This window comes from Oenanthe melanoleuca, chromosome 3, assembly GCF_029582105.1.
Source record: "Oenanthe melanoleuca isolate GR-GAL-2019-014 chromosome 3, OMel1.0, whole genome shotgun sequence".
Classification (NCBI taxonomy): Eukaryota; Metazoa; Chordata; class Aves; order Passeriformes; family Muscicapidae; genus Oenanthe; species Oenanthe melanoleuca.
The window spans coordinates 87,554,530-87,581,136 of record NC_079336.1 but is presented as its reverse complement, the minus strand read 5'-3'; the positions used below and the strand labels follow the sequence as shown (position 1 = coordinate 87,581,136).

The window sequence follows — 26,607 nt, the reverse complement described above, 5'->3', positions numbered from 1 at the left end:
TGCAATGTTTAGTGATTGTTTTATTAGATGCAGAAATACCTGCTCAACTTCGTACCCATTCTGATTTAAAGTGCAACAATTAAATCTGATAGTTCTTGTACATCCATATTTTGCAAGTGTGGTCTCTCGAATACATGTTGTTCCAATTATGCCTTGCATTTGTAAAATTTAATTTTTTAGTACCGTTTTGCTTTATTAATTAAAATAAACTGTACAAAAAGCTGTAGAGTTACATTAGCTTTGAACAATGTAGGATACACGTTCTCTGCCAAACGTTAGTGTGCAAACATTGTACATTTTTTAAAGTGACAAAATTAAGCCAACCTTGAAGTCAGAGTTCATTACTACATTACAAAACAGGAGACTAGATATGGCAAAAGAAATTTCCCACTGAAATCAACACCATTGTATAATTTTATTTCTAATTCTTAAAAAAATATAAATGAATTTAGAAGAGAATCACAGTATAAGGGCCCTAACATATTAGACCATTACAAGGTACATAAAAATAGAAGACACAGATTTCTTTGAAACTTTAATCCTTTGATTAAGCAGCAAGCATATCACTCTCCAGGCAAACACTGCTTAAAACAAACCCTACCCCCCAAAACAGGACGTGCAAACTGTATGCACATATTCTGCAAAGCACACAATAAAGACATTTTGCTATGTACATACTTATTTAGTACTACAAATGCTAGGAGTTCCCTACTGTGTGCTACAGTGTAGGTAAATTAAGAAATACTACCCTACCTATCTCTGGCCCTCCCTCCCCCTTCAAATACAGCACCTTTGCCCAATTATAGAATATTTAAACAAGATTAAACGGAATTACAATGTACTGAACAGTTTCATAGCAGTTGGTGGTGGCCAACTGTACTGTAACACCCAACATTCTGCATACTGAAGTCTATCAACAAGAGACAAGACAAAAATTAGCAGATGTACAATACACACACCTGGGAGACTCAATGCTTAAAAGTTTAAAAAAAAAAAAAAAAAAAGAAAAAAAAAAAAAAAAAAGAAAAAAAATCCTGAAGATGAATCTTACCACTGCTAACAACTAAACTGTAAAAATGTACCATCTTGGTTTGGTATTGGTTTTAAAGACCAGAGAGCAGCCAGATTTGTGTGTAGCTGGTGAGGGCACACTAAAGACTTGTGACTCCCAGAACACAAGTTTCCATGACCATAAATTCCTTCCTTAGTGCTTGTTTTAAAATTCTGCTTTACTTAGACAGGGGGTCATCTGATGCTCACATAGTGCTTAGCCACTATGTGATGCAAAAGAAAATTTGTAAGAAAGACCTTTTGTATGACACCTCAGCACACCAGTGGAAGTTCTTCAGAAAGAAAAATCTCTCAAGTTTGATCTGAGAATATTTTAAAATGAAGAACTAAAACATAAAGGTTAACACTTTAAGTGCAATTCAGGTTACAACTAACAAACTTTAATACTAGATTTTCAAATTAAATAGAAGCTGATAGTTCAAGGACTTCCCTTTGCACATTAAAAAAAGACTTTATTTAGGTGCTAAACTGATCATTACACCACCCAATTTATCTGTGAAAAAAAACTAGGGAGAACACATCCTATTTGTGTAAAAAATCTCATTTTAGTGAAGGGCAAATCTAATTAATAACAAAAAGGAGTAAAAAGACTTAGACATCATTTCAGCTATAAGCAAAAAAAAAACCATTTTGAAATAGTATGACAGTCAACATGAACATTATTACATAATCAAGAATGCATTATTTTTCAAGAGCTTAATTCAGATCACACAGTTTCAAACAGTGCTACTCATATTTGGAACCTGCTTTAATTGGAGGATAGAGGCATCTGCTTTTACAAAAAAAAACCCAAAAAACCCCACACCCCAAAACAGTGCTAGGCATCAATCAAGGTTTCAGATGAGACTGCAGTGAAATGAGTTTCTTTCCTATAATTTGGAAGCAATATGAATACCTAAATGCAGGTTTTACTGAGTCAATAAAATAAACAAACACCCTTGTCCTTCCCCTAATACCCTCAACTCATGTAATCAACTTTGCCAGAAATATAGCAGAAGTCAAGAGATAATCACTTAAAAGTAAGACTGGGTTGGGAGCAGGTAACTACTCTCATAATATCCTACCAGCACCACCAGCCTCTACACTTCCCTCATTAATGCTCGAGCAAGGTATCAGTGATCTAACATACACGAACTGCAGACAGTCATTCTCAGAGGGATGGAATTTTACTGTACTTACATTAGAAGAATTAGTGGAATAACAAATTAAATTAATACTTCTTGCTAGATGGTTCCTCTCCTATCATCCCCCTGGGTGGCTGGAAGCTGCTACCACTCTATCCTGCCCAGCCCACAAGACAAGACTGCAGCAAGAAACTGGACTCCTGCTTCCAGTTAAATTCTGTGAGTAGAACATACATGAGATTTAATAAATTTGGTACAACAGCTCACTGAGTCTTCAGAATACTCTGGAAGAGGAGTATTTAATGCGCCAGTACCTTTTAAAACAAGATAAGATGTTTTGGGAAAAACATGAAGAGAAGACCTACATTTTACAAGCGTGTGAAATGCTCCTACTGTTATCTAAACAGGGCCAAACATTCTGAACCTAAAGCCATTATTTTCTTTCACTAAAAGATTAAAAAAAAAAAAAATAAAAATTCACACACACAAAAAATCTCAATACTACATTTAAGTCTCCTACAATATTACCTATTTCTAGATTTGCCAGACTACTTTCCTGTAGTTAGATGCTTGACTATAAAGAACTGTAATAAAATAAATAGAGTAAAAATCAGTTAAACAAAATCTTGGTGTGTTGAACATTTATTCATTTAAGAAGTTAGCTTCCTTCAACAGTTATTCATACAGAGGAGGGCTGCAGTGTAGGCATTGTTCTGCTGTACAAGTCTTCGGCATAAAAATATTTTTATACAGGTGGTCATTTGACGTCGTTCCGTTTCTAGTTCTTAGCTTGCTCCTCTGGAAAACTGGTCTCATACCTGTGAAGGCTCGCTCTGTTCTCCCCTTCATTATTTGGAAACAAAAAAACCAAAAGAAAGTACACGGATACAATTTTTCGAAGGCGGGAGTTAGCATATTCTGCCGTCACCTCTTCAGTGCAGCGTGGGCTGCGGCTCAGTCTGGATGCCGATGAGCGAGGGCGGCTGCTGGGCGGCGGCGCCGAGCACGGGCCGGGGGTTGAGGCGGGGCGGCAGCGAGCTAGCGGGGCGGATCAGCGGCGGCGGCGGCTGGTTCGGCGCGGGCCGCGCCTGGATGAAGCGCGCCTGCTGCTGCAGCGGCGGCGGCTGGCGGTGCAGCGCGGGAGCGGCGGGCAGCGCTGGACGGAGCAGCGGCGGCGGCTGGTTTAGCGCTGCCGGGGGAGCGGCAGGTGCTGGAGCAGATGCCTGCGCTGGAGGTGAAGGGCCTAAACACTGAGTGGCCGGAGTGCTTTGTGCCTGCGCAAAGGACAAAGACAAGACCGCGTGAACAGCCGGCCCGGCCGGGACGTGACGCGGTTGGGCTGCCAGTGGCCACTACACAGGAAACAGCATTTAAAAAAATAAAACCAAAGAACTGAGAAGTTACTGAAAAGAAATCACCAACCAAAACATTATAGACAGCAGAACTAAAAATATTTACGAAGCAAGTCTTCTTCTAGAACAAGAAGTGTATTTTAACACTAAAACAGTAACGTGATCGTCACTATCAAAGGTGCAGTCCTGCTCCCAGCTGGTTAACGACATTGGCTGAAGTTCTATGCAAGCTCATCATCATTCTTTAGAATGCGGTTTGCCACTCCACACCAGTTAACCTTATATTTTATCACTAAATAAAATGCTGTTCCTCAACCCATGCTTACTTATTTCTGGTACACAAAACACACCTCATCTTCTTCATCAGTGCTCTTTCCTGATGGCACATTAGAAGTATTTTTTGTGTCCTCCCCTAAAGCAGAAGCATCACCATTAGAAGCCAGGGTTCCTTGTTCCGCTTCCCATTCCTGCAATACCTCCTCTAAGTTAAACCGACGCCTGTAGTTTACAAAGAAGTTCTTCACTTGGCCAACAGTCTTGTTGCCAATTACATCTGCAATAGCTTGAAAATCTTTACCATATTTTCGGACACCTGGAAGGCAAAGTAAATAACATAGCTGTGAAGAATCAGTCAGACACAGCTACGTGTGATGTATTTATAGAGAGAACCTATGGGACCTGCAAACCGAGGGCTCGCTAATTAGGAGAACTTCTCAATTAGGAGAAGGCCTCAATTTCCATTAAAACAAAGTAATTTTTAATAGCACAGCTATCAACATACAAATCAAGAACTTTATTAAAAAGTCATTACCCATTCTTCTTAAAAGATCCTGGCTTACTCGCCAAGCCTCTCAACCTAAAATCACAGAGATCTGGCCTCTGACAAACACAGTGAATCTTTCATCAGGCTCACAGTAAGGGCAGAAGCCCAAGACCAGCTCAAGAGGGGAGGAAGGGTGACTGAGCATGTATGAATGGCTCTAAACAGAATAAAATGCTGCAATATCAAATGACAAACACTGATAGCTCCTACAGGTTGCCTCCACACCAGCTGCATGAAGATGGTTCTTTCCCACAGCCAGTGGGGCAGGAGTGGCAGAGGGCAGAACAATCACAATATACTGCTCATTCCTGCACTTGTGACATGCTCTACTCAGTCTACACAGAGCAACTGGCAAGTGTTCACCTCACAAAGTTTGTTTGAAGCTCTCATTCACCATTCAGACTGGGCAGAAAAATCTGGGAGTTTGGGACAACCACCTTGGAGAATGTAAATATATTTAAGGTGCTGGTATCTGCTTATAAGGTGGCCCAGCACAATCCTCCAGGATCAAATCCCCTACTGATAAGCAGCATGACAGGTAATCTTTGCATTGTTCTTTTCATCAATTTTTGTACTGACATAAGTAGCCACTTTTATGAGCACGTCAAAAGAAAATCCTAACATATATTTTAAATACTTCTAAAATTACATTTGCATATAACAAAAAAACCTATTGAATGCAACATTCTATAGTTTTTAAATTAAAATTTGAGTTATAATAAAAAATATATTGATTTTGTTATATTTAGGGTATGTGTCTAGTTCTTCCCCTTTCCTGTTTAAGAAATCCTCAGCCTCTCCCATGTCCTAGAACAGTTTTTAGCTGCACAAAATATATTTTTAATTACAAGTGTCAAAAAGTTTGGAGACTTGAAGAAATAAACCAATTTTGTCCCAGAGTGAATAAACAGAAGACTCTTTTTTTTTTTTTTTTTTTGCTGTCAGTTATGCATGAGAGAATTACAATTTGACTTCTCCTGTGAAGCCCCTGATAGTTAAACTCATTCAGAACATATTACAGTTCTTAGAGGACACTCTTTCTCATTACAGGAAAAGAAATTTATGCCTGATTTCATGCCTCACTTCAGAAAATGAAGCAAAGTGTTCAGAAAGTGAGAGTTGTTTCAAATGTGAAAGCTATGTTCCTTTTCAACTTAATTGTGAAGAGTGTGACCTTCAGTTTGTTCTGCTCCTTTCTATTTTCCTCATTATTAGGCACTTCTGATGTGGTAATGCACACTTCCTGCAATTTAAAAGAAAAGTTCACCTCCAGGACAGTAACAAATTCTGTAGCTGAGGCTGATGTTTTAGCTGTCAAGAGCCCAGCTACATTATTTAGTATCTTTTTCTGGGACATACAACCCTCCTGATTGCAGGAACCTTGGAAAGATTTCAGAGCCATGTGGGAGGGCATGGATCCAGGCAAAGCAAAGACAGGGATTTGGTTCTGTGCTTTATCAGCTGTACAAGGTATCAGCTACACTCCTTAAAAGCTGTGTGTGCCCACAGAACATTGCCTCCAGTATTTTAGTATTCTTTGCCCTACCATTACCACCCTTACTGATTTATAATGAACATGAAACGTCCATTGCAATTTATCTAACATCCTGTACAATTAATCAATTGAACAAAGTGCCCAGCAGTACAAAGCACATTTCTGGTAAAAAAATCTAATATAGATTTTTAGTTATTTCAGCCTTTTCTATTATTATGCTGGCTACACTTCTTTCCTCCCTTAATTTGGAAAACAACTGAGCCTGTTGGTTATTTTCAGCTCAGGTTGTCACAAATAAGGTCTTAAACCCTATTTCCAAGCAAACAGCTTGAAAACAAGGTGTTCTTGCCTTCACTGAAAACCCAATTCTAAAAAAAAGCTAAAAAAATAAAATTCCCTTAGTTTAGCTACACACAGCACTACTCATTTTGGATTCTTTTCAGTGTTTTTACTACTGCTCTACCACAATGATGTATTTAAAAGCCTCTCAAGCCACATAAGAAATAGAGAAAATTCACTGTGAGTTTATGAAACTTTAATGTGTAAGGTGATGGCATATCTCTACGAGTGATTACCAAGCCACCATCCCTGTCAAACTGGTGCACATTATTTATGCATCCTTATACAAATTCAGTGCTAAACATCCCCAAATTATTTCTCACATGTTCAGTTTTTCAATAAAAATAACTTTATTAGACTGATGAAAGTAAAGCTCAAAAAGGATGACTGCACATCCTCACTTCACATGTATGAATGGTTTTCTCCCAACTCATTTGAAAGCAGCCCAGCTCACAGGAATCCTTCAAGCTCTTCAGAACTTCACCCAGCTGCAAATGTACATTGGAACACATGCATGCTCTTGATTACAGCATTTCATCTTGAATGTCTCTCTTGGAGAAACTCATAAATCCAAGTTTGATGCTGCTTACACTGTTTAATGTTGTACAGCACAGCAAACAATATTAATCAGGGTGCAAAGCAATATGATACAGCACCACAACAAGCCAGAAATAGTTAATGGGAGCTGCAGTTCCACTGTGATGGGATTACAGTGCTCCTGGCAACTATCTTATGTAGAGTTAGATCTTGATTGCCCCAACTGTTTTTCCCTGCAATACCATGAAAGTCATGCTCTGCTTTTCAATGCAAATTCTGTTGTCCTGAATGAGTATTAAAACACTTTTGCAATTGCATTTTCATGGCCAAGATCTTAGTTTGAAAATATGATGGTGCTTATACATTTCTGTACATAAAAGCTTGTAATTTAAGAACACTAACTGATGAACTAGCCCATTACATTCAACAACTATTCAAAGCTGAACTGTTACCTGATAAATTATACTGCAAGTATATTGGTTCAGAGATCGTAAATCTGAGTCCACAACCCCATTGTAGGCACCCACACTGCTTTTAAGATTACACACAGCTCTATTTTAAGATAAGTTCTCATTACCTCTTCCTTAGTTACTGGCAATCCCTTGAGATTAGCCTGTAGATAATGAGTTTTTTCATGTTTACAAAAAACAGTACCAAAATTATATTACTGTAGATTATATTTACAATTTCCATGGTTAGATTTACTGTCCAAATTCAAGTGAACGTATCACGTAAGTGCCACCTACCTGCTTAATGCTTATGATTTCTGTAAAATTATTAAAAGCATATGCCAAAATATACCAATACATTTAATGAAATAAATATATTTTAAAGCATACAAACTAAATGTCCCCATGTTCAAGTCAACTTTCAAGTCCAAGCTTAACGTACATTATGGAAGCTTTTAGTAGAGCAACTGTGGCTACCTGCTAAAAACAAAGCCAGAGAAAAATACAGCATGGCTTCTTCATGCCTAGAGTTTACTACCTCCAGCAATTGCTTTGAGGCAAAAATTCAGGGTCCTTAGCCTGAGGGATGGGAGGTTAATAATACATTTCAGGAGAGAAAACAAGCAGTAAGTAAGGGAAGGATAATTAGAGCACTTTGTTCTTGTCATTAGGATTCTCTCCCATCTCCATTTTATATAGTGACAAGGGAGGAACCACAGAGGAAACAATACATATAAGAAGCATGTGTCAATTAAAGCAGATTTCTTCCAGAAGGTCTGATTTCTCACCCCACCCTTAAGTCTGACTACCTTTATAAACATCCCTAGAGACCAGAAGACTAGATCTCCCTTCCAATGAGTAACCACTAATCCTCATTCTCTTTTGCTCAGGTTCTAGTTTATTTGTCTTGCTGGTCACAGAGTGCCATAGTTTAACAAAAACTTAATGAAAACTGAATGTATTCTTCTCGCTTCCCAAAGTGTGGTTAGTGAGAACTCCAGTAACTAAACTATGGAAAGGCAGGATGGTTTGAATACTTTCATTCTAAGGCAGGCACAATGACCCTGGATTTTCCCCACTCTTCCAGCAAGCCTTCTACTTGCTAGACTATCATACTAGAGACAGGCATTTCTTCAGCTGCATCTGGGAACAAAATACTGAAGTATTTGGCAAGAGTGAGAAAATGAACTTAGGACAGAGGACAGTTTGGAGAGGTAAATCCAAGCCTAAGGCAAATAAGTTGAAAGGAATGATTTAAAACACAACATGTCTTTCTGCATTTCCATTCACACTTCAGATTAACCTAACTTTAGGTTCAGTCATCTGACTAATAAATAAGTACCAGCTATGGCATACCTGACAACTTTACACTGATATCTTGATCCACTGAATATTTTATACTAAAACTGAGTCTCTCATTTTCAAGGTGAAGAATAGAGGAATAAAGCAGATAGATATAACTGAGCTATTATCTTTATAAAAGATGATCCACATAAGTGAGTCAATATATGCCTTCAACACAGCATCTCCAGATATTTCCCTTACATGCTCCTTGATTTGGCAGTGCCTGCTAATACAAGAGTCAGTTTTCCTCCATATAAATGAAATAAATGCAAATTATCTGTATGAATAGCCTACCAGAAAATGCTGGGGTTACAGACCAGTAGGACTGTTAGTCAAGCATCCATACCCAGCTTCAGACTCTTAAAAGGCCTGATGGATATATACCTGCCCATTATTCCCACATGAACAGAGAAAAGCAACAGTAAAGCTGATTTACTTCTGTTTTTTCCTACTTTAGGATACTGGAGATGTCTTAAATGCTTCAAATTTTATTACTTTAACTATTGCTTTAGTCTTCTACATTAGAAAAATTAATGTAAAATTATTTAAAAGATGACTGAAGGGACTTTCTAGTACTAATACAGTTGTTAAATCCTGCTTAGCTTTTCTCTTTGAAATTTAACATGGGTAACAGAAAGCCTAGTGTTGTGCTGCTTAAATAAATATCCTAAATATTCTCAATAGTTTTGCTGCCTTCCTGGTGACCAGAAAGAGTTTAGCTTTGCATTAGAGGGAAATACAAATATAAGCCTAAGCACCTCTTCAAATCCTTTGCATCAGATTTCAACTTGCTGCTACTATTAACATACCTTGTACTGCAAGAAGCTGCTCTTCTGTGGTCCAACGGGCATTGATTTTCTGATTAGACTATTAAAATTAGAAAAATGGCACAAAGATCATTAAATTGTTTCAACAGCTGCAAAATATTTGAGCATCAGTGTGTTTTATTTGCAGAACATTTTGCAAAACAGGTAAAAAACCTCTTGCTTATAAGCCATGAATTTATAGTTTAAGATTGTTTTCACACAGAGGAAATAGTGTTTACAAATTTGAGCTTAGAATTATGCCAGCAGATTTTCCTCTGTTTTATTGCAGTTCTTACTATCAGCTATATAATAACTTATGCACAAGCTAATGATCTTTATGCAGACAGAATTTGAATTTATAGTAACATTTATCTAAACTATTTGGACTTGGTGTTTAGACCATTTTGAATTCATGTTATGTTTCATATCCAAGCCTTTAAAACAAGCAAAGCCAGAACTTCAGTAGTAACAGATAATTAATTTTAGATGCCAAAATGTATATATAGTCATGTTTTCACTAAGAACACCATTTATTACTGGCAATTTATATTACCTACTTTTAATTCAAAAAGCCCCCATGTATCAGGGCTCAATTTCAGCTCCCTATTATTGTGAACAGACATGACATTTCAGTTTTTTCCACTTCTTTTTTTCAACCAGCTGCCACAAAAAAAAAAAAAAAAAAAAAAAAAGCCTACCACTGATTTCTTGTAAAGAAGCCAGACTCCCCCCTGCATGTAATTTAATGGATCCTGTTTTAGCTGCTGCTGGAGTGCCAACACTAGGCTGTAGCAAAACTCATTTCTGCAGCTTCCCACTAATGTAAGTGCAAGGCCACAAGTTTCAGTATTTATTCTGATTTACCTCAGGAGGTTTGAATTCTTCAATCCCGCCTTCCATTTTCTGTTTAAGTGCACTGTTTACTTGCTTAGCATTTTGAACCTTGGTCAAAAACAACAAAGTTAATCAGCTCCACAAAGAAAGTTGGTCACTTTACACATTTATCTTCACTAGGATTGCCACAAGTGTACCTCCTAAGTTAGAAAGAGAAATATTATGGTTTAAGGCTTCACTACTTTTAACTGTTTAAAAAAAAACACTTAAACCAAAACAAAAAACACATCACAGTTTACTATGGAGAAAAAAAAATTAAGCCAGTCTTTCAAAAGAACAGTTTGTCTGCAAGAATATAAAAGCTATTCATAACAAGTGATTTTTGATAAGAATGCATAGGTTCTTGAAGAATTAAGAATACTCTAGACAAAACTTCATTGTTAGAAATATGAGATGTATTGCATATATTAATTTAATAACTTCTTCCTTCTAAAAAAAAAAAAAAAAAAAATTCATGAGAAGTTTCCAGTTAGTTCCTTCTGACAGATGACCTGAGATCATTCTGATTTTCTTTAGAGGGGATTCTTGAAATTATTTAAAATATTTCTTAGTTTATAAAAAGGACAGACCTTCCAAATTGTACATACACACATCTATGAACCACTTAAATCTGAAATTGATGCACATAAGGTAACATAGGTAAGAAAATAGTTTTGCATACTATGGTGCACAGCTATTACAAAGGTTCTTAAGTATGGACACAAAAGCAGACAACTCAGTGGGAGATTCCAAAGGCTGCATCTCTGAGATCACTGCAAGAAAAAAAAAGAAACAAAAAAACCAAAACACAACCTTAAGGCTGTAACTCACCTACACTTAGGCTAAAGAGTGAAACCCACCTATGCTATTTAGCCCCAGAGTCCTGCTGTGACAGAAAGAGGCTTATCTCTCCTGTAAAAGAACATAAGGGAGCAAAAACCCCATGAAAAAAAACCCTTTATTCACTCCATGATTTTGCAACATGGCAGCTCTATAAGGAGGCAAAAATTCCAGAGGATAAGCCTTGACTCTGTAGCCCCATCGTTCCTAGAAAGCAAGCATACTGTACCCTTAGAAGCTGAATAATTACATGTTTCAACTTTAAATGCCAAAATTTAATTTCTTCATGCAAAGGATGCAGGCAATTTTCCTTTTAAAGGTGAAGACTAAAAAGCTTTTCTAAATTTAATAAGAAGTAGAAAACTTATAATTTTTAACAGAGAAATAACTAGGTCCATGATTTCCACACACCTCCCATACTTTCATAGAATATGGGAAAGGAAAAATTGCTACAATTTAAAGCATAACAAATGTAACTTCCTCTGCTCCATTGGTCTCATTTTTACTTTTCCAACAAATACTTCTAACAAAGTAAGAAAAAAACCAAAATAAACCAACTCAACAAAATTCAAATTAAGTGTGACTTTTGATTTTTCCTGTACCCAAACCTGTTTTAATGCTACCCTTTTGTTTTAATGCTACCCATTTTTTTAATAAGTAAAAAGTCATCGTGCTTCATTTTATCCAAAAGAGCAGATGAACATAAAAAAAACAAAACTGAAGAACAGCTACTGTCCAGCACTTGTGGTGATAACTGTGGAACAAAATGAGGAAGACTCACATTAAAGAAGTCTCAGAATCTTCACAGATAATCTTCAAAACCATTACAATCAGAACAATCTGAGATGAAAAAAAAACAAACCAAGACCAATAACCCATGGTACCTGTCGCTTTAACGAGATTAGTTCCATATCCAGCTGTCTAAGAATTGTGTTGGCTGCATTGGGACTACAGGAAACAGCTATCACATCTTCCTGGGTCAGGTACATGCCTTTTGGTGGACGGCATTTGGAACGCTGGGAATGGTGGCGATGCTGCAAGCTCTGATACTCTCTTCTACCCAGACCTATTTTGCTGGTCTGGACAGGCTGCTCATTATTGCCCTTTAATTTACAAGAAATAAATCATTAAAGAATAACAGTATCTTGTATACAACTTTACTAAAAAGAATGAAGTATCAGATAGCATTGCAATGTCATATTTATAAAATTTAAGCTAACATCCTCCTTTGCATGTAGTGTCCAAGAATGTCTTGCAGATGAGTTGATGGAGCATACCAGTCACCTGTGGATGAGCTGGATAAGCCTGCACTAGTCTAAAAGATCAGTTTTCAAAACTTTTTAACATGGCCACAAATACAGAAAGTGCTCTGGAAATCTCAGTTTGATTACTTTGACATAGGGCAAACACTACAGACCTCTTACGTATAGTAAGAGGGTAAGTAATACACATGCATGTATCTTGTTTTTAAAACAAATAATCAGTGACTTCACACATTTATTTCTCATCAGATATGAAGAATTTGGGCAAAGATTAAAGGAGAAGAATGACAAAGTCAACCAGGCCAGGCAAGAATGCAAAATTACATTTCTCCCTGCTGTAACCGCTCTATAGAAAGACTGTACTGTTTAGTTTAGGGGAACAGGAAGGAGTTGGTTTGATATTTAGAAGAGAGAGTATGGACATACCCCTGCAGTCATTATAAAAATCTATGTATTTTAGATAACATGAGCCTTTGTTGCTTGCTTCTTTGGAAAGGAAAGGAATGTCCAAGAGGAAACAAAGTCTTTGTTTTGTTATGTTTGGGCACCCAAATATTTCATCTTTGTCTTCAATGGGGATTGCTGCACAGCTTCTCTGCATGTGACTCCCTCAGAGCAACTGAGCAGCTTCCCTATAGCCCAGGAGCAGAGACACAAAAATTACCTTCTCTGCAAGGGTTTTCTAATTCAAAGAAATGCTTAGTACCAGAACAGAAAATGAATTCAGGCTTTTCCCTACTTGAAGTAGGTCCCTACTGGCATCCATGCATGTTAAGAAGAAGTGGTCATCTAATCACAGTGATTGCAAAACCAAGTGTAGCAGCCATTATTATTATTGTTATCATCATTATTATTATTTTCTGTAGTAGTAGTAGTTCAGAGCAGCAAACAATGTTGTTTTACTACACTTGACCTTGTGCCACATTCTCTTCCCCAGGTAATAGAACATCTTAATCCAGCCCACAGACTTTATAGAGGCCACCTTAGAAGCACTTAAGATATGTGCTCTTCCTTGAAAAACTGATGTAGAGCCTTACATCTTTGATATCTAAAAATTTAAAGGTTAAGTTTACTTCTGCCCTGTTTATACTTATTTGGGTTTTGGTTCTGCATTGCTCTTTTGGTATGAAATTGCAGTTCCTGTGTGTTCAATCTGGATTTAAAGTGAAAATATTCTCTCACAATTTTGTCTTGCTGAGATAGAGTTTAGGTAACAGAAAGTTTCCATTGCTCTGTGTGTTCAAGCAGCCTACTCAGTTTATATTTTGCTTAGGAAGTGAAAGTACGCAAATCCTACCAGAACTTTAGATCACAAAATTATCTTGTGCAGATCCAAATAGCTCATCAGAAACTGCAAACCTATTTGTCCTGTTCCTAGAAGTCTATCAATACACTACTTGCATTCTGGACTGCATGGCATGATTCAAACTATAACCAAGCAAACTGAGCAAAATACCCTTATTTAGACATGGCTAATGCAGCAGCTCCAATCATTAGATTGCAAAGACACTGTTAGAACAGCATAAAAGTAAAAAGGTACATTATCAGACATTATGTGACATTTCAAGTACTATAAAACATTCCCATGTTAAAGTAAACTCTTTCATTGAAAGAGATAATTGTCCTTTTTTCCCCCAAGGCCAGTAGATAAAGGGATACATCAGTCACTGCAAAGCTCAGAACAGAAACTAAACTTAGTCTCTTACTCAATATTATTTTTGTGAAAAGCACAAAATTCTATTCATAGTCCTAGATACCACTTCATGGGAGTGCTGAAGTTTTGCATAACCTCTCCACTCACTTTTGAAAAGCATAAACTGGCTGATTTAAGAAGATCACAAAAGCTTAAAGTTGATCAAAGAAACAACTGAACACACTTTAATGTGTTTCTCTAGTCTTGTTCATAGATAGCTTAACGTTTACAACATCAACTCAAAAAAAACCCCTAAAACCTGAACATACCCTGAACATAGCAGTCATCTGTAAAACCAACAGCAAGAGCTCATTAGTACAAAAATGTTTTTCCTCTACATTTATTAGTAGAAAGCATCTCAGCAAAGCCCCATATTATTTGAAATGCATCACCTTACTGTGGTTTGAACAAACAACAAACGTTGTTCTTTGAAAAATGTAATTTAATTTTAAAATTCAAAGAAAACATTTTGATTCAAATAATTCATAACCAGTAAAACTGTAAACATATTAACAAGACTGAATGAGGGCAAATACAACCTGTTTTACCAGGCTGTGAGAGGATACATCTCTTACAAAACTTGAAGATCTCTCAGGACACAGTGGAGGTAATGAGAGACATTTACAGCCACAAAATGGCAAAAATGTATGATACAACTTTGTTTCAATGAGAAGTCATCAAGATCTTGACTACTTAAAGACCCTAGGAGTTTGGCAGGCTGAAACCTAAACCTCTGTAACCTAAACTCACTCTTCACAGTAATACATTCACTGAAAACAAACAAACTGACATTCACCATTAAGTTATCTGTTACCTCCTTTTTGGCTTCTTTTTTGGGATCATAATCACTATCATTTCCATCCATTGGATGAGCTTCTTCTATGTCATCATCACTAAAGACAGATTAGAAAAAAGCTGGTCACTTTTCTGCTTTTTAAACAAATCTAAGTATGTAACTGGATAAGAGTTATCTACTTGAATTTATCTATTCTGAGTGTATGGCATCTCAAAATTATTTGTAGTTTTTAAAAGACAGCTGTTACAAGCATGACTTTCTGCATTAAATTCTAGTAATTATTATGATAAACAAGCAATCCTAAACCATGGTTCCAAAGTTACTTTAAGCAGTGCTGGTACTGCTGCCAAGAATTTTGGTGTCACCTTTCTTCAATTCAACCACTTGTGCCAACGTGAACACTTATATGGCCAACTATATACCAAGGCTAGAAATAACCTTTCATTTGCTCCCTTAGTTTTAACAGAGCAATTTTCAAGCCACTGCATCAGGTGAATAAACTCTTGCTGAAGTTTGTGGGGAGCATAGGGCATATGAATGGAAAACATGGGACTGCTTTTTCACCAATGTGCTTAAAATCTAGTAGTTTAGGGGAGGGAAATAAAATCTACTGAATTAAATCAAAGAGAAAAGGTTAAAAAGAGAACAGTCAATTTATATCCAGTCATTCTGACAATATAATTTCTGAACAAATTAATGCAAAAACAAACCAAATCCCTCCAAACTGCTATGCTAAAAGCAAACTGATTTTAGCCTGTAATTTTTCAGAAATAGGATCACTAAATAAGCATATGAACTTCAGATTACAGAAGTTAATGAAAATAACATATAATTTAAAAGACTCCTTTTGCTCCAGTTAAGCAATTTTCTACAGATATAAAGTTACAGCTTTCAATAGTCATAGATTGTTACTTATACATGCAACACATATCACCTTTTAAAAAGTTAAAATTAATAATTAAATATACTGAGCACAATAAAATTTTAATTTCATAGTAACTGTGAGAAATGTTATTCTGTTCTCTGCAAGACAACAAAACTACTCTGAGCTCTAATTCCCTCTGACTAATAGTAGTTCTAAGTCTCCTTAAAAATTTTTTTTTATATAAAAAGTTGTTATAAAACAATGTGTAGGCATTCTAAATGCTTCAGCTCTTCACAGTGGTTGAATTTTCAGTTTTAGTTCCATATTAGTTCAAAATGCAAACAAAAAAACCAATCCCAACCCCCCCACACACCCACAAAAACTCTCCTGCATAGACAGTGAGAGACTTCAGGATTTAAATCCTTGTTTTTACAGTTAACCATTAAAACACTCCCATCTCTTATTACAATTCATACAGACTGGAGTGATAAAGTTCTTAAAGCACAGGTAAAAACCCCTTGCTAAAATCAGAGATACCACAACAGGGGCTCAAACCTGAAACACATGGTTCACACTGAAACAATGGCTAGGAATTACTCCCCATCTCTACTCAGGAAGATTTCAGTCTCTGGTTAGCTACTTAAGAACATAAAACTCACCTGTCACCTTGATTATTTCTATTAGCTAGTTTACGAGCCTGACGATCCATCAAACTCGTCCTGGAGCGGGTTTTTTTCCAAGAATAGTAATATTTTACAAGGCTTGCAATGGTCTTGTCTGGGAGCTAGAAGAATTCATCAACAGATTAACACTTCTAAAATTTAAAATTCCACACAGAATTATAATTCTGCTCTGTTTATAACCATCTTTAAACAATATTTTAAATGGACTGATAAGATTGAAAGGAGGGATGTATTTCATACACATTTTTAAAAAGAGAAGGCTTCTTTTCATTAGAGTGAAAAAGCTCTATGTCCAAGAGACATGATGAAATTTAATTAAATCTTATATTCAAGGTTCTTCCTGAAGCTTTTACACCAAAATCAACATGAAATTTTAGCCCAACAGGAGCTTTTGTTCTTTGTGCATCTGAGCTGTTCAATGCTTCTGATTAAAATATTACTTTACCATTTGCTGGATCCTGTGAAAGCTCTTTCCATGGAAGCTAAATGCTTGTTCAAATAGGACTTTATCTTCAACTGTCCATTCATCAGGGAAAGGAGTGAAGTTAGGGAGATCCGCAAGGGACTTCTCAATATTGTGTTTATGCCAGAACAACATGCCGAGAGCCTTTGAAAAGAAATAGTCCCTCTTTGGATTTAGTCAATTTTCTAAAACATTGAGACAAGTTAAATACAAACAGGCAATTGATTTGTTTGAAATAAAAATTTGACTATCAGAATCCCTTGTCAAAATCTATTTACAATTTTACTGGCTCTTTACTATAGGTTACAAAATTCTCTTTGGAGACAGTGGGCACATCTATACTTTATTAATGGTAGGAAAGCCAGACAATTTAAGGTTGGCATGGCAGCAGTAATTCTAGAGCAGCATGAACTAGGCTGAGAGGCTCAAATCTGACCTGCTTTCTTACTTTGCAGGTATGTATCACCTACAGTTCCTTTTAGGCCTTTATTACCAGCCCACTCAAAAAAGAAAAAAATAATTTTAAGTAGCCAGAGGATCATCCAAAATGGAAGTCTGAAAGTTCAAAGCGAGAGTGGTCTTTCTACAACTCTCCAATCCACAAATAACAGCATGGCCACTTTGTCATGTGCACCTAATTAGGAATGGAAATTTAAATATACTTTCTTATGTAATTTCATTTCTCGATATTCTAAAAGAATTTCATGTTCATTAGACTTTCTGCCAGAGAATCATTGGCAGATTTGATGCCATGATTCAGGCATGGGAATTGGGCAATGCAATCCTCTCAGCTCCAATCACAGAGCGCAGACATGATCCCCAGGCATCTCTTCAAGCCCCTGATTTCACATCTTCTAACAACCTGGACACAGCAAACCTCTGCTCCTGTTAAAATGGCAAGTGACAAGCACCTCTTGCAAAGAGAATTTCTACTGTGATGAGTCTACAAATGTTTTATACCAGAAGTTATTTTGGAAATCCATCTCTTGGAGACTTGAGATCCATCAGTTCCTCCTCTTGCCTATCAGAAGTCAAGGCAAAAAGAAGCAACACCAAACCAGGTATATTCTGGACATTGTAACACTGGCAGCCTCTGTCAGACAGAAGTTGATGAGCAAGCTTTCATCTTCCCAAATTGATCATACAACTTTTGTAAATTGTACAGCAAATTTTTTTTTTTTTTTTTTTTGCAATAGGTAATCTCAGTTTTACATAGGTTGATTAACTTATGAAGAAACTTGTGATAGAACTACACGCAGACCAGCAAAGTTTTATCCATACTTTTTAAGGAATGGCGATGAAAGGTTGTTAAATAAAAAGTGAATTTGTTTGTTACTTTCAGAGCTAAAGTTTGAGTCTGTTCTCCTGCCTCTGAAAAAATCCTCAACTGAGGATGGTTTGCAGTTTTTTTTCAAGTGTGAAAGAAAGCTTTACTGCCATCCCTATCAATTAATGGTTCAAAATTGTACTGCATTTGCATTCTAATGTTAAACTTTAAATTTGTAAGCTGCTTCCCTAAGAAACTCTTTAGCTAAATATACACACACAAATTGCATGACATGCCCAGTGTATCAAGAAACATACCAAACCTTTCAAAAGTGCACATTACAAGCTGAGCATGTCATGAAAACAAAGAGCTCAATCTTTTGCAGAGAATCCAGACCACAACTGTATGCAGATCCATATAACTGCAGTGTTTGCTGCCGTGCCTGAAGAGAAACAGCGTTAATTAATGGTAACCAAGGGGAAAAATAAGACTTGTGTTATAGTTTTACATTTAAAAAATATCCTTTAAAAGAGCACTCTCATTCCACAGCACTTACCTGTTCCACATTGTATCCATGTTTTTCCTTTGCTATTGCTATATATTCATCCACTGTAACAAAGCAATGTCAGAATTATTCTTTAATACTTTTAGCTCTGCCCTATGACAGAATCTAACATGGGAAAAGTCTCCCCATGCTTTAACACACTGCATAGGCCCAGGTCCCCCAAAATGTTAAATATACTCACAGCTTTATCAATAATAAATAAACCCACTGACCATAATTGAAGATTTAATTTTATGAACTTTTTACACAAGCCAATTCTGCCTTCTTTAACAGTTTTACTACAACAAAACCACAGAGGCTCATAATTTATTTAATTATTTAAAGCAGAGACTAACAGGTTATTGAATAGCTATGCCTTTTTGAAACCACCTCCTGGGTTAGTTTTAAATTGAACTACTTCTACTGCTCCTATTCCCAAACACTGACAATTAAAGCAAGGAGATCCTGTATCAATGATTATGCATATCCTCAAGATTACTATAATGTTCACTGACCAATATGGATTTTAACCATGACACTAAGTCAGTTTTCAATAGAAAGTATGAAAATGCAATAATTAGATAACAAAATTAAGGAATAACATTTTAAAAATCATATTTAGCAATAATAGAGCCAGCTTTGAGTTGAACACTTTCCATCATTTTGAAATTAATCCCCACTTTTTTATTTCTAAACAAAAACCTCTTCCCATTTACCTTCTAGAGCTCAAAATTAAGTGGCAACTAAATAGTTGAAACGAAGTATGATCAAGAAAAGGAAATTATCATATCCTCCTTATTAAAATGGACAAGGGATATCCTTGCCATGCACTGTTGCAGCAAAGAGTTATACTTTAAAGGAATGAAAAAAGTGTTTAATAATCACAGTTGTATTTTATTTCTAACTGTTCTGCAGTAGTTGAAGGTGCATTCCCTCAAATGTAGAGTGACACAAATCTCTAATTACTGGTATTAGATCAACATTGTCCTGAGGATAAGGTTCTCATGGTTGCATCCTCAAAGTTTACTCCCCTATATTACATATGGGAAATTCTAGCACAGAAGACAGGTTTAAACTAGAATAAATAGATAACTGATTACATTTAGTCAGATGACTCCTGTATTTCAGGTCACTTCTAAAGGAAGAAAATGTTTGGTTTTTCCTCCTGACAGCAGTAATAATTTCTCCTTGAAATGGGCCTCAAATCTTTTCTGATTTCATCCACTGCAACTCCTTCTCCTAGAAACTTAAAGCAGCAATTTCCTCATGTTCAGATATTTCATTATTTAAATAATAACAAAAGGTTTCACAGACAATGATGATGATAATACAAAACAGGCAGTAGGATGATAATACAAAACAGGCAGTAGGATTTGAAACAAAGACTTTACTAACATAAGAGAAGGTCATCTTTCCTTTACCTGGAGTTCTCTAAATAAAGAAAAAGAGAAGCTTTGTGTTTAATCATTTGCAGTTTCACTGTATGTAAAATAAAGAGCAAACAGGCACACCAGAAACAATTACTTAGTTTACTTAAGCACCCAAATCCCTAAGCAGGCAAGGACTTACACTTGGCATCGGGAATATTATGATATGGAGACCATACAAGCATCCCTCCATTATCTTTATCAGTGTATTTTGTGGCACCTGTAAGAAAACAAGTAATTCTCAGTATTCATTTAATAACTATGATCTAGAAAACAACTATGTGACAGTAAGCAAAAGCCAACCACAGGAAGAAGTCCAGCTACTAAGGAGAGGAGGGGGAAAATCATTAATTCAAAATTATTTCCTTAAGATATTAAATGGCTGAATCTGAACACTACTCTTAGGATGTTCAAGTACACCTAAATATTAGACAGTATCCTGGTTACCACAATTAAACCACCCAAGTGCATTGCCTAAGTTGGAAGGAATCCCATCTAGCTCCAACTCCCTTGCCATGGGCAGAGGCACCTCCCACTAGACCAGGTTGCTCTGCGCCCCATCCAGCTTGGCCTTGAAAACTTCCAGGGATGGGACATCCACAGCTTCTCTGGACTATCTGTGCCAGTGCCTCACCACCCCATAGTGAGGAATTTCTCTCACATCTAAATCTACCCTCCATAAAGTTGGCAAGGATGCAACTTTGTTCTCCTGAAGTTTGATTGTCAATTAGTACTCTATCATTTACCACGATCACAGGAGTACTAGGACCTACTGTGGTCAGTTAGGCTTCCTTAAAACTTCCTTGCAGCTCTTCCTTAAGAGCTAGAATCCTGTCACCATCCCTGATCCCTTTCAACAAGAAACTATACTAACAACTATGCCAGAAACTATTCTGTTCATCTCTCTCTGGTTTTGATTTTTCTAAATTTCTAATTTTAATATTCCTAGCCAACCAAATTGCACAGCTGGAGAAAGCAGTTATATCTAAAAGTAATTTTTGGTTTTGGTTTGTTTACCGTCCCCTCAACATAGCAAGGGAAGCAGTAATTTGTACTGTAACCCATTAGGACAGAGCAATATTGGTGCAAACACTGAAGCACTAAATCAGAGCATATGAATTTTGAAAACATGCTGTAAAAGAAAGCTCCCCAATACTATAAAAGCATTAATTCAGATTCACTTTCCATTACTATTTCAGACATGTTGTCTAAAACAAAGCCCCTTACAATCTATTTGCTTACAACATTTTATCTTGCTAAGAAATTGCTCAACAATTGGATTTATATCTAATGTCAGTATGAATTCCTTGAGTAATCACCCTCAGAGGAACTTTCCTTGCATCCTTCTCTGAGAAGAGTTTTTTTTTCTTCAGTGAAACGTGTAACTTTTCACTCCATTTTAAGCTTACACACTTTATATTTAGGCTCTACATCTTGTTTGAAGCAAACAAAAAACCAAACCCAATGCTTTGGAAAAAAAGAACAGTGTAGTGCTTTCCCTTTATGTACTGTGTTTTGTTGCTCTTCCTCATTCAGTTTGGCAGCATTTTGTATTTGCTATCATCTCTGCAATCTTGATCCATCACAACTGTGAACTTGAAAACAGTTAATTAGAAAAACTAAAAGAACTCCTGCACCATTTCAAAATGAGATGTGTAAGGCAGATGAGCTCAATGCAGCATACACTCTGTAACAGGTTAAGAATGTACATACACTCATAAAGCACTACTAAACTCTGAAAGGTTTTCAGCATACAAGAACTAACTCCTTAATGTAACATCCCATTTTAGAACAAAAAAAAGCACAACATTTTCAGTCATTAGGAATGCAATACTTTATGAAGAGCAAGGCAAGTGTGTCACAGGCACTACATTTCTCTGGTTTTATCACAAGTAAATGACCACTATGCTGCATTTCATTCTAACTAAAGATGAGGAGAAAGCAGGACCACCAGAAAATGTATTAAAATCTCAGGTTATGAAGAAAAAATGTCTAAACTTAAGATAACCTGCAGACAATTGGATACCATGGATACTATCAAGTACTGAATACTAAAGTGAAAAAAAAATAGTTTCAGAGTTCTTGTGCCTGCAGGAGATCATGTCTGTGGTGACACTCCCCTACTGAGGTGCCACCCTCACGTGACAAACAAGCAACAACCACCAGAACATCCCTTTTCAAAGCAGTGCCTTGTCCCCAGCAGGAATCAGACATCTGCTTCCATTCAGGTGGCACCTTCACACTGCCAAAAGAAAAGACAGGATGACAAAGGAATAATGAGATGCATACAGGTAGCTTGAAGGAAGGCAGCTTGCCCTCAGCACAGGATGTCCCTAGCTGTAGGACAGGGATCCCTCCATCTCCATAAGCAGAACATGACTGACCTCCCTGAGAACTTGCTGCCTGTCCTTTGTGCCCCAAGCACTCAAGCAAGCAGCCCCAACCCCAAAGAGGCTGTGTTACACCTCAAGGGCAACATCATCTTTTTTACAAAGGCGGGGGGCTGGAAATACCCTGCAACATGTTAACCAAAGCGTGTTAGGAGAGCTGTAAGCCAGCAAGGAAGAGAAGGACCAAGAGCTACATCTGAGGAATAAGAAGTCTCCCTCTCCCCAAAACACACCTCCAAGCCACTGAGGAAGGGGTTTCTGTACTTCAGCACCCCTCTGCCAGCACCAGTTAGGAAATGCAGCCAGGCACTCTGCAGCACTCCCAGAACAGGGAAGTCTCAGCAGCAAACTGACCCTCTCTAAATTGCAGCTTCACACTGGAAGTTAGGTATGCACAGCTCTATACAGGATTCCAGGTACTGAGAATAAAGGGATCATCCAGGAGCATACAAAACAGAGTATTGTGGAGTAGCATGGCAATTTAAAATGACCTTTGTTTCCAGCACAAAATGTACCTTAAGACTAAGCCTTCCCCACACCATTTAATGATTTTTATTTAAGAAAGCCTGTTCTGCTATTAGAAGACTAGAGAGAGAAGTTATGAAGACATACAAAGAAATGCATTCCTAAGTGATCTTAAATGGTATAAAATCTTCTTGACAGCCCCAACTCCATCTCTGAAAAGACAGTAAATGGGAAATTAAGTATTTCAGCATTAAGTAAGTGAAATACCATTGTGAAGTCTAAAACTGAGTAGAATAAAACTTTTCTAGCAGTTATCTGTAGATGACACAACAGGATGGTGCATTCTCTACCATGATTTCCAAAAGAATGTAAACAATCCACAATATAAGGATACCAGCTTTGTAACATCCTGCTGGATCGATAGGTGAGTCAGAAAGTACAAGCAGAAAAATTTTCACCAAGATAATAAAATACTATAGGAAAACCAGGAGGAAGAGACAAAAATCTGGAGTGCAAGAGATGCTATGCTAACTCAGTAAATTAAATAGAATAGAAATCCAAAGTTTCCTTATTAAAACTGTTTCTTGCAGTGACAAAATCTCTCTCATTGCTGTAATATTTGGTGAAAATTAAAAACACTACTTCCCTTAAGCTCTATCTGAAAGTTTGCTTGTAAAAAGAATATGGTGTGGAGAGGGGTAAAAGAGTATATTTAAATTAACTTCTCCTAATTGTTGCTTCCAACCACAATCCACTTCTTCCATGAGACATTTAGAAACAGTTGCACTTTTTCTTTAGAAAAAAAAATTATCTTGTTTTATACATCAACTAAGTTTAATAAAAAAGTTTACTGCCATCACAACATTAATCATGAATATTTTGTTCCTCAGTGTATTGTTGTAGAGCATTGCTTATGGCTATTTTTCAAGACAGGCTGAGTGAAATCCAAGGATTGGTATTATTCCACTCATTTTAGTATTCTGTGGGTTTATCAGGGCTTTGTGTCTTAGAGTTATGTCTACTTCTATCCATCACTGATTCCCTTCTCCCACCTATTTATTTCAAGGGGCTTAAAAAACAGCACTCAAGAGTACTGCAAATAAACACATACTCTGATAAACCCTCAAAAAAGAGCATTAGAACAATTCCAAGAGTAAACAAAATTAAATATAGCGCCCTATCCATAAATGCAAACCTAGAACTAAAGGTGAGCTTATTACCACACTCACTACAAAAATGTAACCTAAATGTAGCTGTAAGAGCACAGATTTTGGTATCTCATTACTTCCATCTCTAAGAAATCACACCTCAAAACTCATCAGAAAAAAAAAAATTCAACCAAAAAAACAAAGAGATGAAAGAGTGAGATCTTGCTAATATCTCCTCAGATATTCAAACTGTTACCAGTTAAGTGCTGTACTTTTAAACTTGATGGACTTTTAAATTTATTTTGTAAGATTTAGGTGTTCTCAAATAAATCACTACCTTCTTGCCCTAATAAGCAAAATACACATTCCAAGAAGGATGATACCTCATAATAAAACATTATGCCTCTAACTCAGAAGTTATTAAAGAAGCATTTCCATTATTAAGGAAACTGATAGGGTAAATATGAATCCCAGTTATTGGGAAAGAGGCATTAATTGAATACCATCTCCCAGAAACACTTAGGAGCTCTAAAAAGTCTGCTTATAGGAGAGCATAAAATTAGTTCTGTAGTTACTAATGTAATGGTACTATTGCATAAAGAGTTCACAAAATTGAAACCACAGAACCTCAATTGTCCTACAAGGGCTGGAGAGTTATTTTAACCAAAAGAAAAACAAACACTAGGTGTTTTTCTAATTTAAGAGGCCTGTAGGAAAAGCAAACCTAAACTGCAGGTTAGAAACTATCATTTTTATCTGTGTATCTTTTTATGCAGGCAATGTAAAAATGAAGGGTGCAAACAATTAGCCTTATTAACAAAGAGACTTGGACTGCGTGCTCCTTCCTAGGGGAAAGGCATTCCCTTAAGCCAAGATCACGCATCCATTTGATCCCACTCCCGGCCTTTTCTTTGGCCAGTGGGGACTTGAACACACCCAGAGAGGCTTGCCCCAGCCTTCTATGAGAGCAATCCTCTTCCGCTAAGAAATCATCTGACACCGTGGAGCCTGCCTGGAGAGCAGCAGAGCAGGCAGCCTTCATCTGACCACTACCGCAGGGCTGCTCAGCGTAGTAAGGCACGGCAGCATCCTAGCCATTAACTTGCTAGAGCCGAGTACCAGGCTTTGCGAGCGTACCCATATTCTCGGGGCGGGGCTGGGGGGGCGAGGAAGGCGGAGGAGAGCAGCTCAGGCTGCCACGGCGGGGCCAGCGAGGCTACTACAGCACACAAAACCAGGAGCAGGAGTTTCCCAGCGAGCGCATCTTCCACCGCCCAGCGCCTCCAGCACGCAGCCAGGTCTGCTCCGCTTCCGGCAGGGCGCATCACTTCCCACCCTTGCCCGACAACATCCATCACCCCTCGGCAAATATTTCTTATGGTTACAGGTTTAAGGACAGGGAAAAGGAGGAGGAAAAAAAAAAAAAAAAAAAAAATCAAGCTTTTTCTGCTTCACCGCCTCCCGCCGGATACACATAATGCGGCCGATAATGAAGTGAGAATCCCCCACCGCGATGCCCCCCGCCCCCGGAGCGCAGATGCTGCCCCGGCCAAGCCTCCCGCCGCCGGCACCGGATCGCCGACACAAAGGCTCAAAAGCACCATAAATACAGCCCGGAGAGCGCCGGGCGAGCCCACCCCTCCCGCCGCGGGAGATGTCAGGTTCCAGCCGAAAAGCCATTTACCGGGCTCGAAGTCAGGAATGCGCGCCTGGTATTCCGCTCCGACCCTCATTCCTACATCTGCAAGGCAAAGGTGGGAAAGAGAAATTAAGGGCTGGAGCGTCCCCGGGCGCCGTCCCAGGCTCCCGCCGTGCGGCGGGCGGGCGGGCTGGCGGAGCCCCCGCCGCGGCCGTGCGGAATAAGCCACCTCCTCCCCCCGCCACCCCCCCGCCCACCGCCGCCGCGGATTAAGCCCCGACGACCGAGGAGGGGGCAGGAGGAGGCGGAAGGGGGAGTTTACTCCAGCGGAACAATGGGGACGGCGGCGGCGGCTCCCGGGAGACACTCCCTCCCCATCGTTAAGTACCGCGGGGGCAGCCGCGGGGCCGCGCCGCGCGCTCCCGCCCCCGCCCCGCACACGCGCGGCCGCGGCTCGGCCGCAGCACGGACGGAGCGGCGGAGCCCCGGCACCGGCAAGGGGGAGGCGGCTCGGCTCGGCTGGCCGCCCCTCCCGCCGCCTCCGCCACCCCCCTGCCGCCGCCGGCGGGGCGGCCCCAGGCTCGCACCGTGCTCGTCGCCACTGTCGCCGCCGCCGCTCTCCGGCTCCGAGTAGTGCCCGTTGGAGGGGCTGCTGCTCTTGGCGCCGTTGGGGGCTGCCCGGCTCTTACCCCCCAAGAGCTCCGCGCCCTTCTCCATCGCGCCCGGCATGCCAGGGCTGGGAGCGGGGGAGAGCGGCGGCAGCGCTGGCTGCCGAGGGGGGGGAAGTTAATACGGAGCCGCCATGTTGCCCCCTCCCCGCCCCCCCCTCGGGCACCTCCTCCCCCCGCCCGCCGTGCCCCCCCTCCCCCGGCGCCGGGAATCCCTCCGCGCCGGCCCGGCCGGATCTCGTCG

The 26,607-nt window shown here is 38.7% G+C and overlaps 1 protein-coding gene across 5 annotated transcripts; it reads right to left on the bottom strand.

Annotated features, from left to right (window-relative positions):
* On the bottom strand, positions 1-26,541 carry RCOR3 (REST corepressor 3). 5 transcript variants are annotated; one of them, XM_056486841.1, is made up of 12 exons: positions 26,283-26,541; positions 25,741-25,797; positions 20,196-20,273; positions 18,639-18,691; positions 16,798-16,959; positions 16,329-16,453; positions 14,823-14,901; positions 11,938-12,156; positions 10,205-10,282; positions 9,344-9,401; positions 3,898-4,139; positions 1-3,469 (listed from the first exon to the last, which is right to left on the bottom strand). In XM_056486841.1, the coding sequence occupies exons 1-12, from the start codon at positions 26,422-26,424 to the stop codon at positions 3,128-3,130; spliced, it is 1,635 nt and encodes a 544-aa protein (XP_056342816.1). In that variant the 5' UTR covers positions 26,425-26,541; the 3' UTR covers positions 1-3,127. The 5 variants fall into 5 exon arrangements, with proteins under 5 accessions (XP_056342816.1, XP_056342815.1, XP_056342817.1 ...); XM_056486840.1 differs by having other exon boundaries at positions 14,805-14,901; positions 26,283-26,530; XM_056486842.1 differs by lacking the exons at positions 18,639-18,691; positions 25,741-25,797; positions 26,283-26,541 and having other exon boundaries at positions 14,805-14,901; positions 20,196-20,251.
* Between the last annotated feature and the right edge of the window lie 66 nt (positions 26,542-26,607).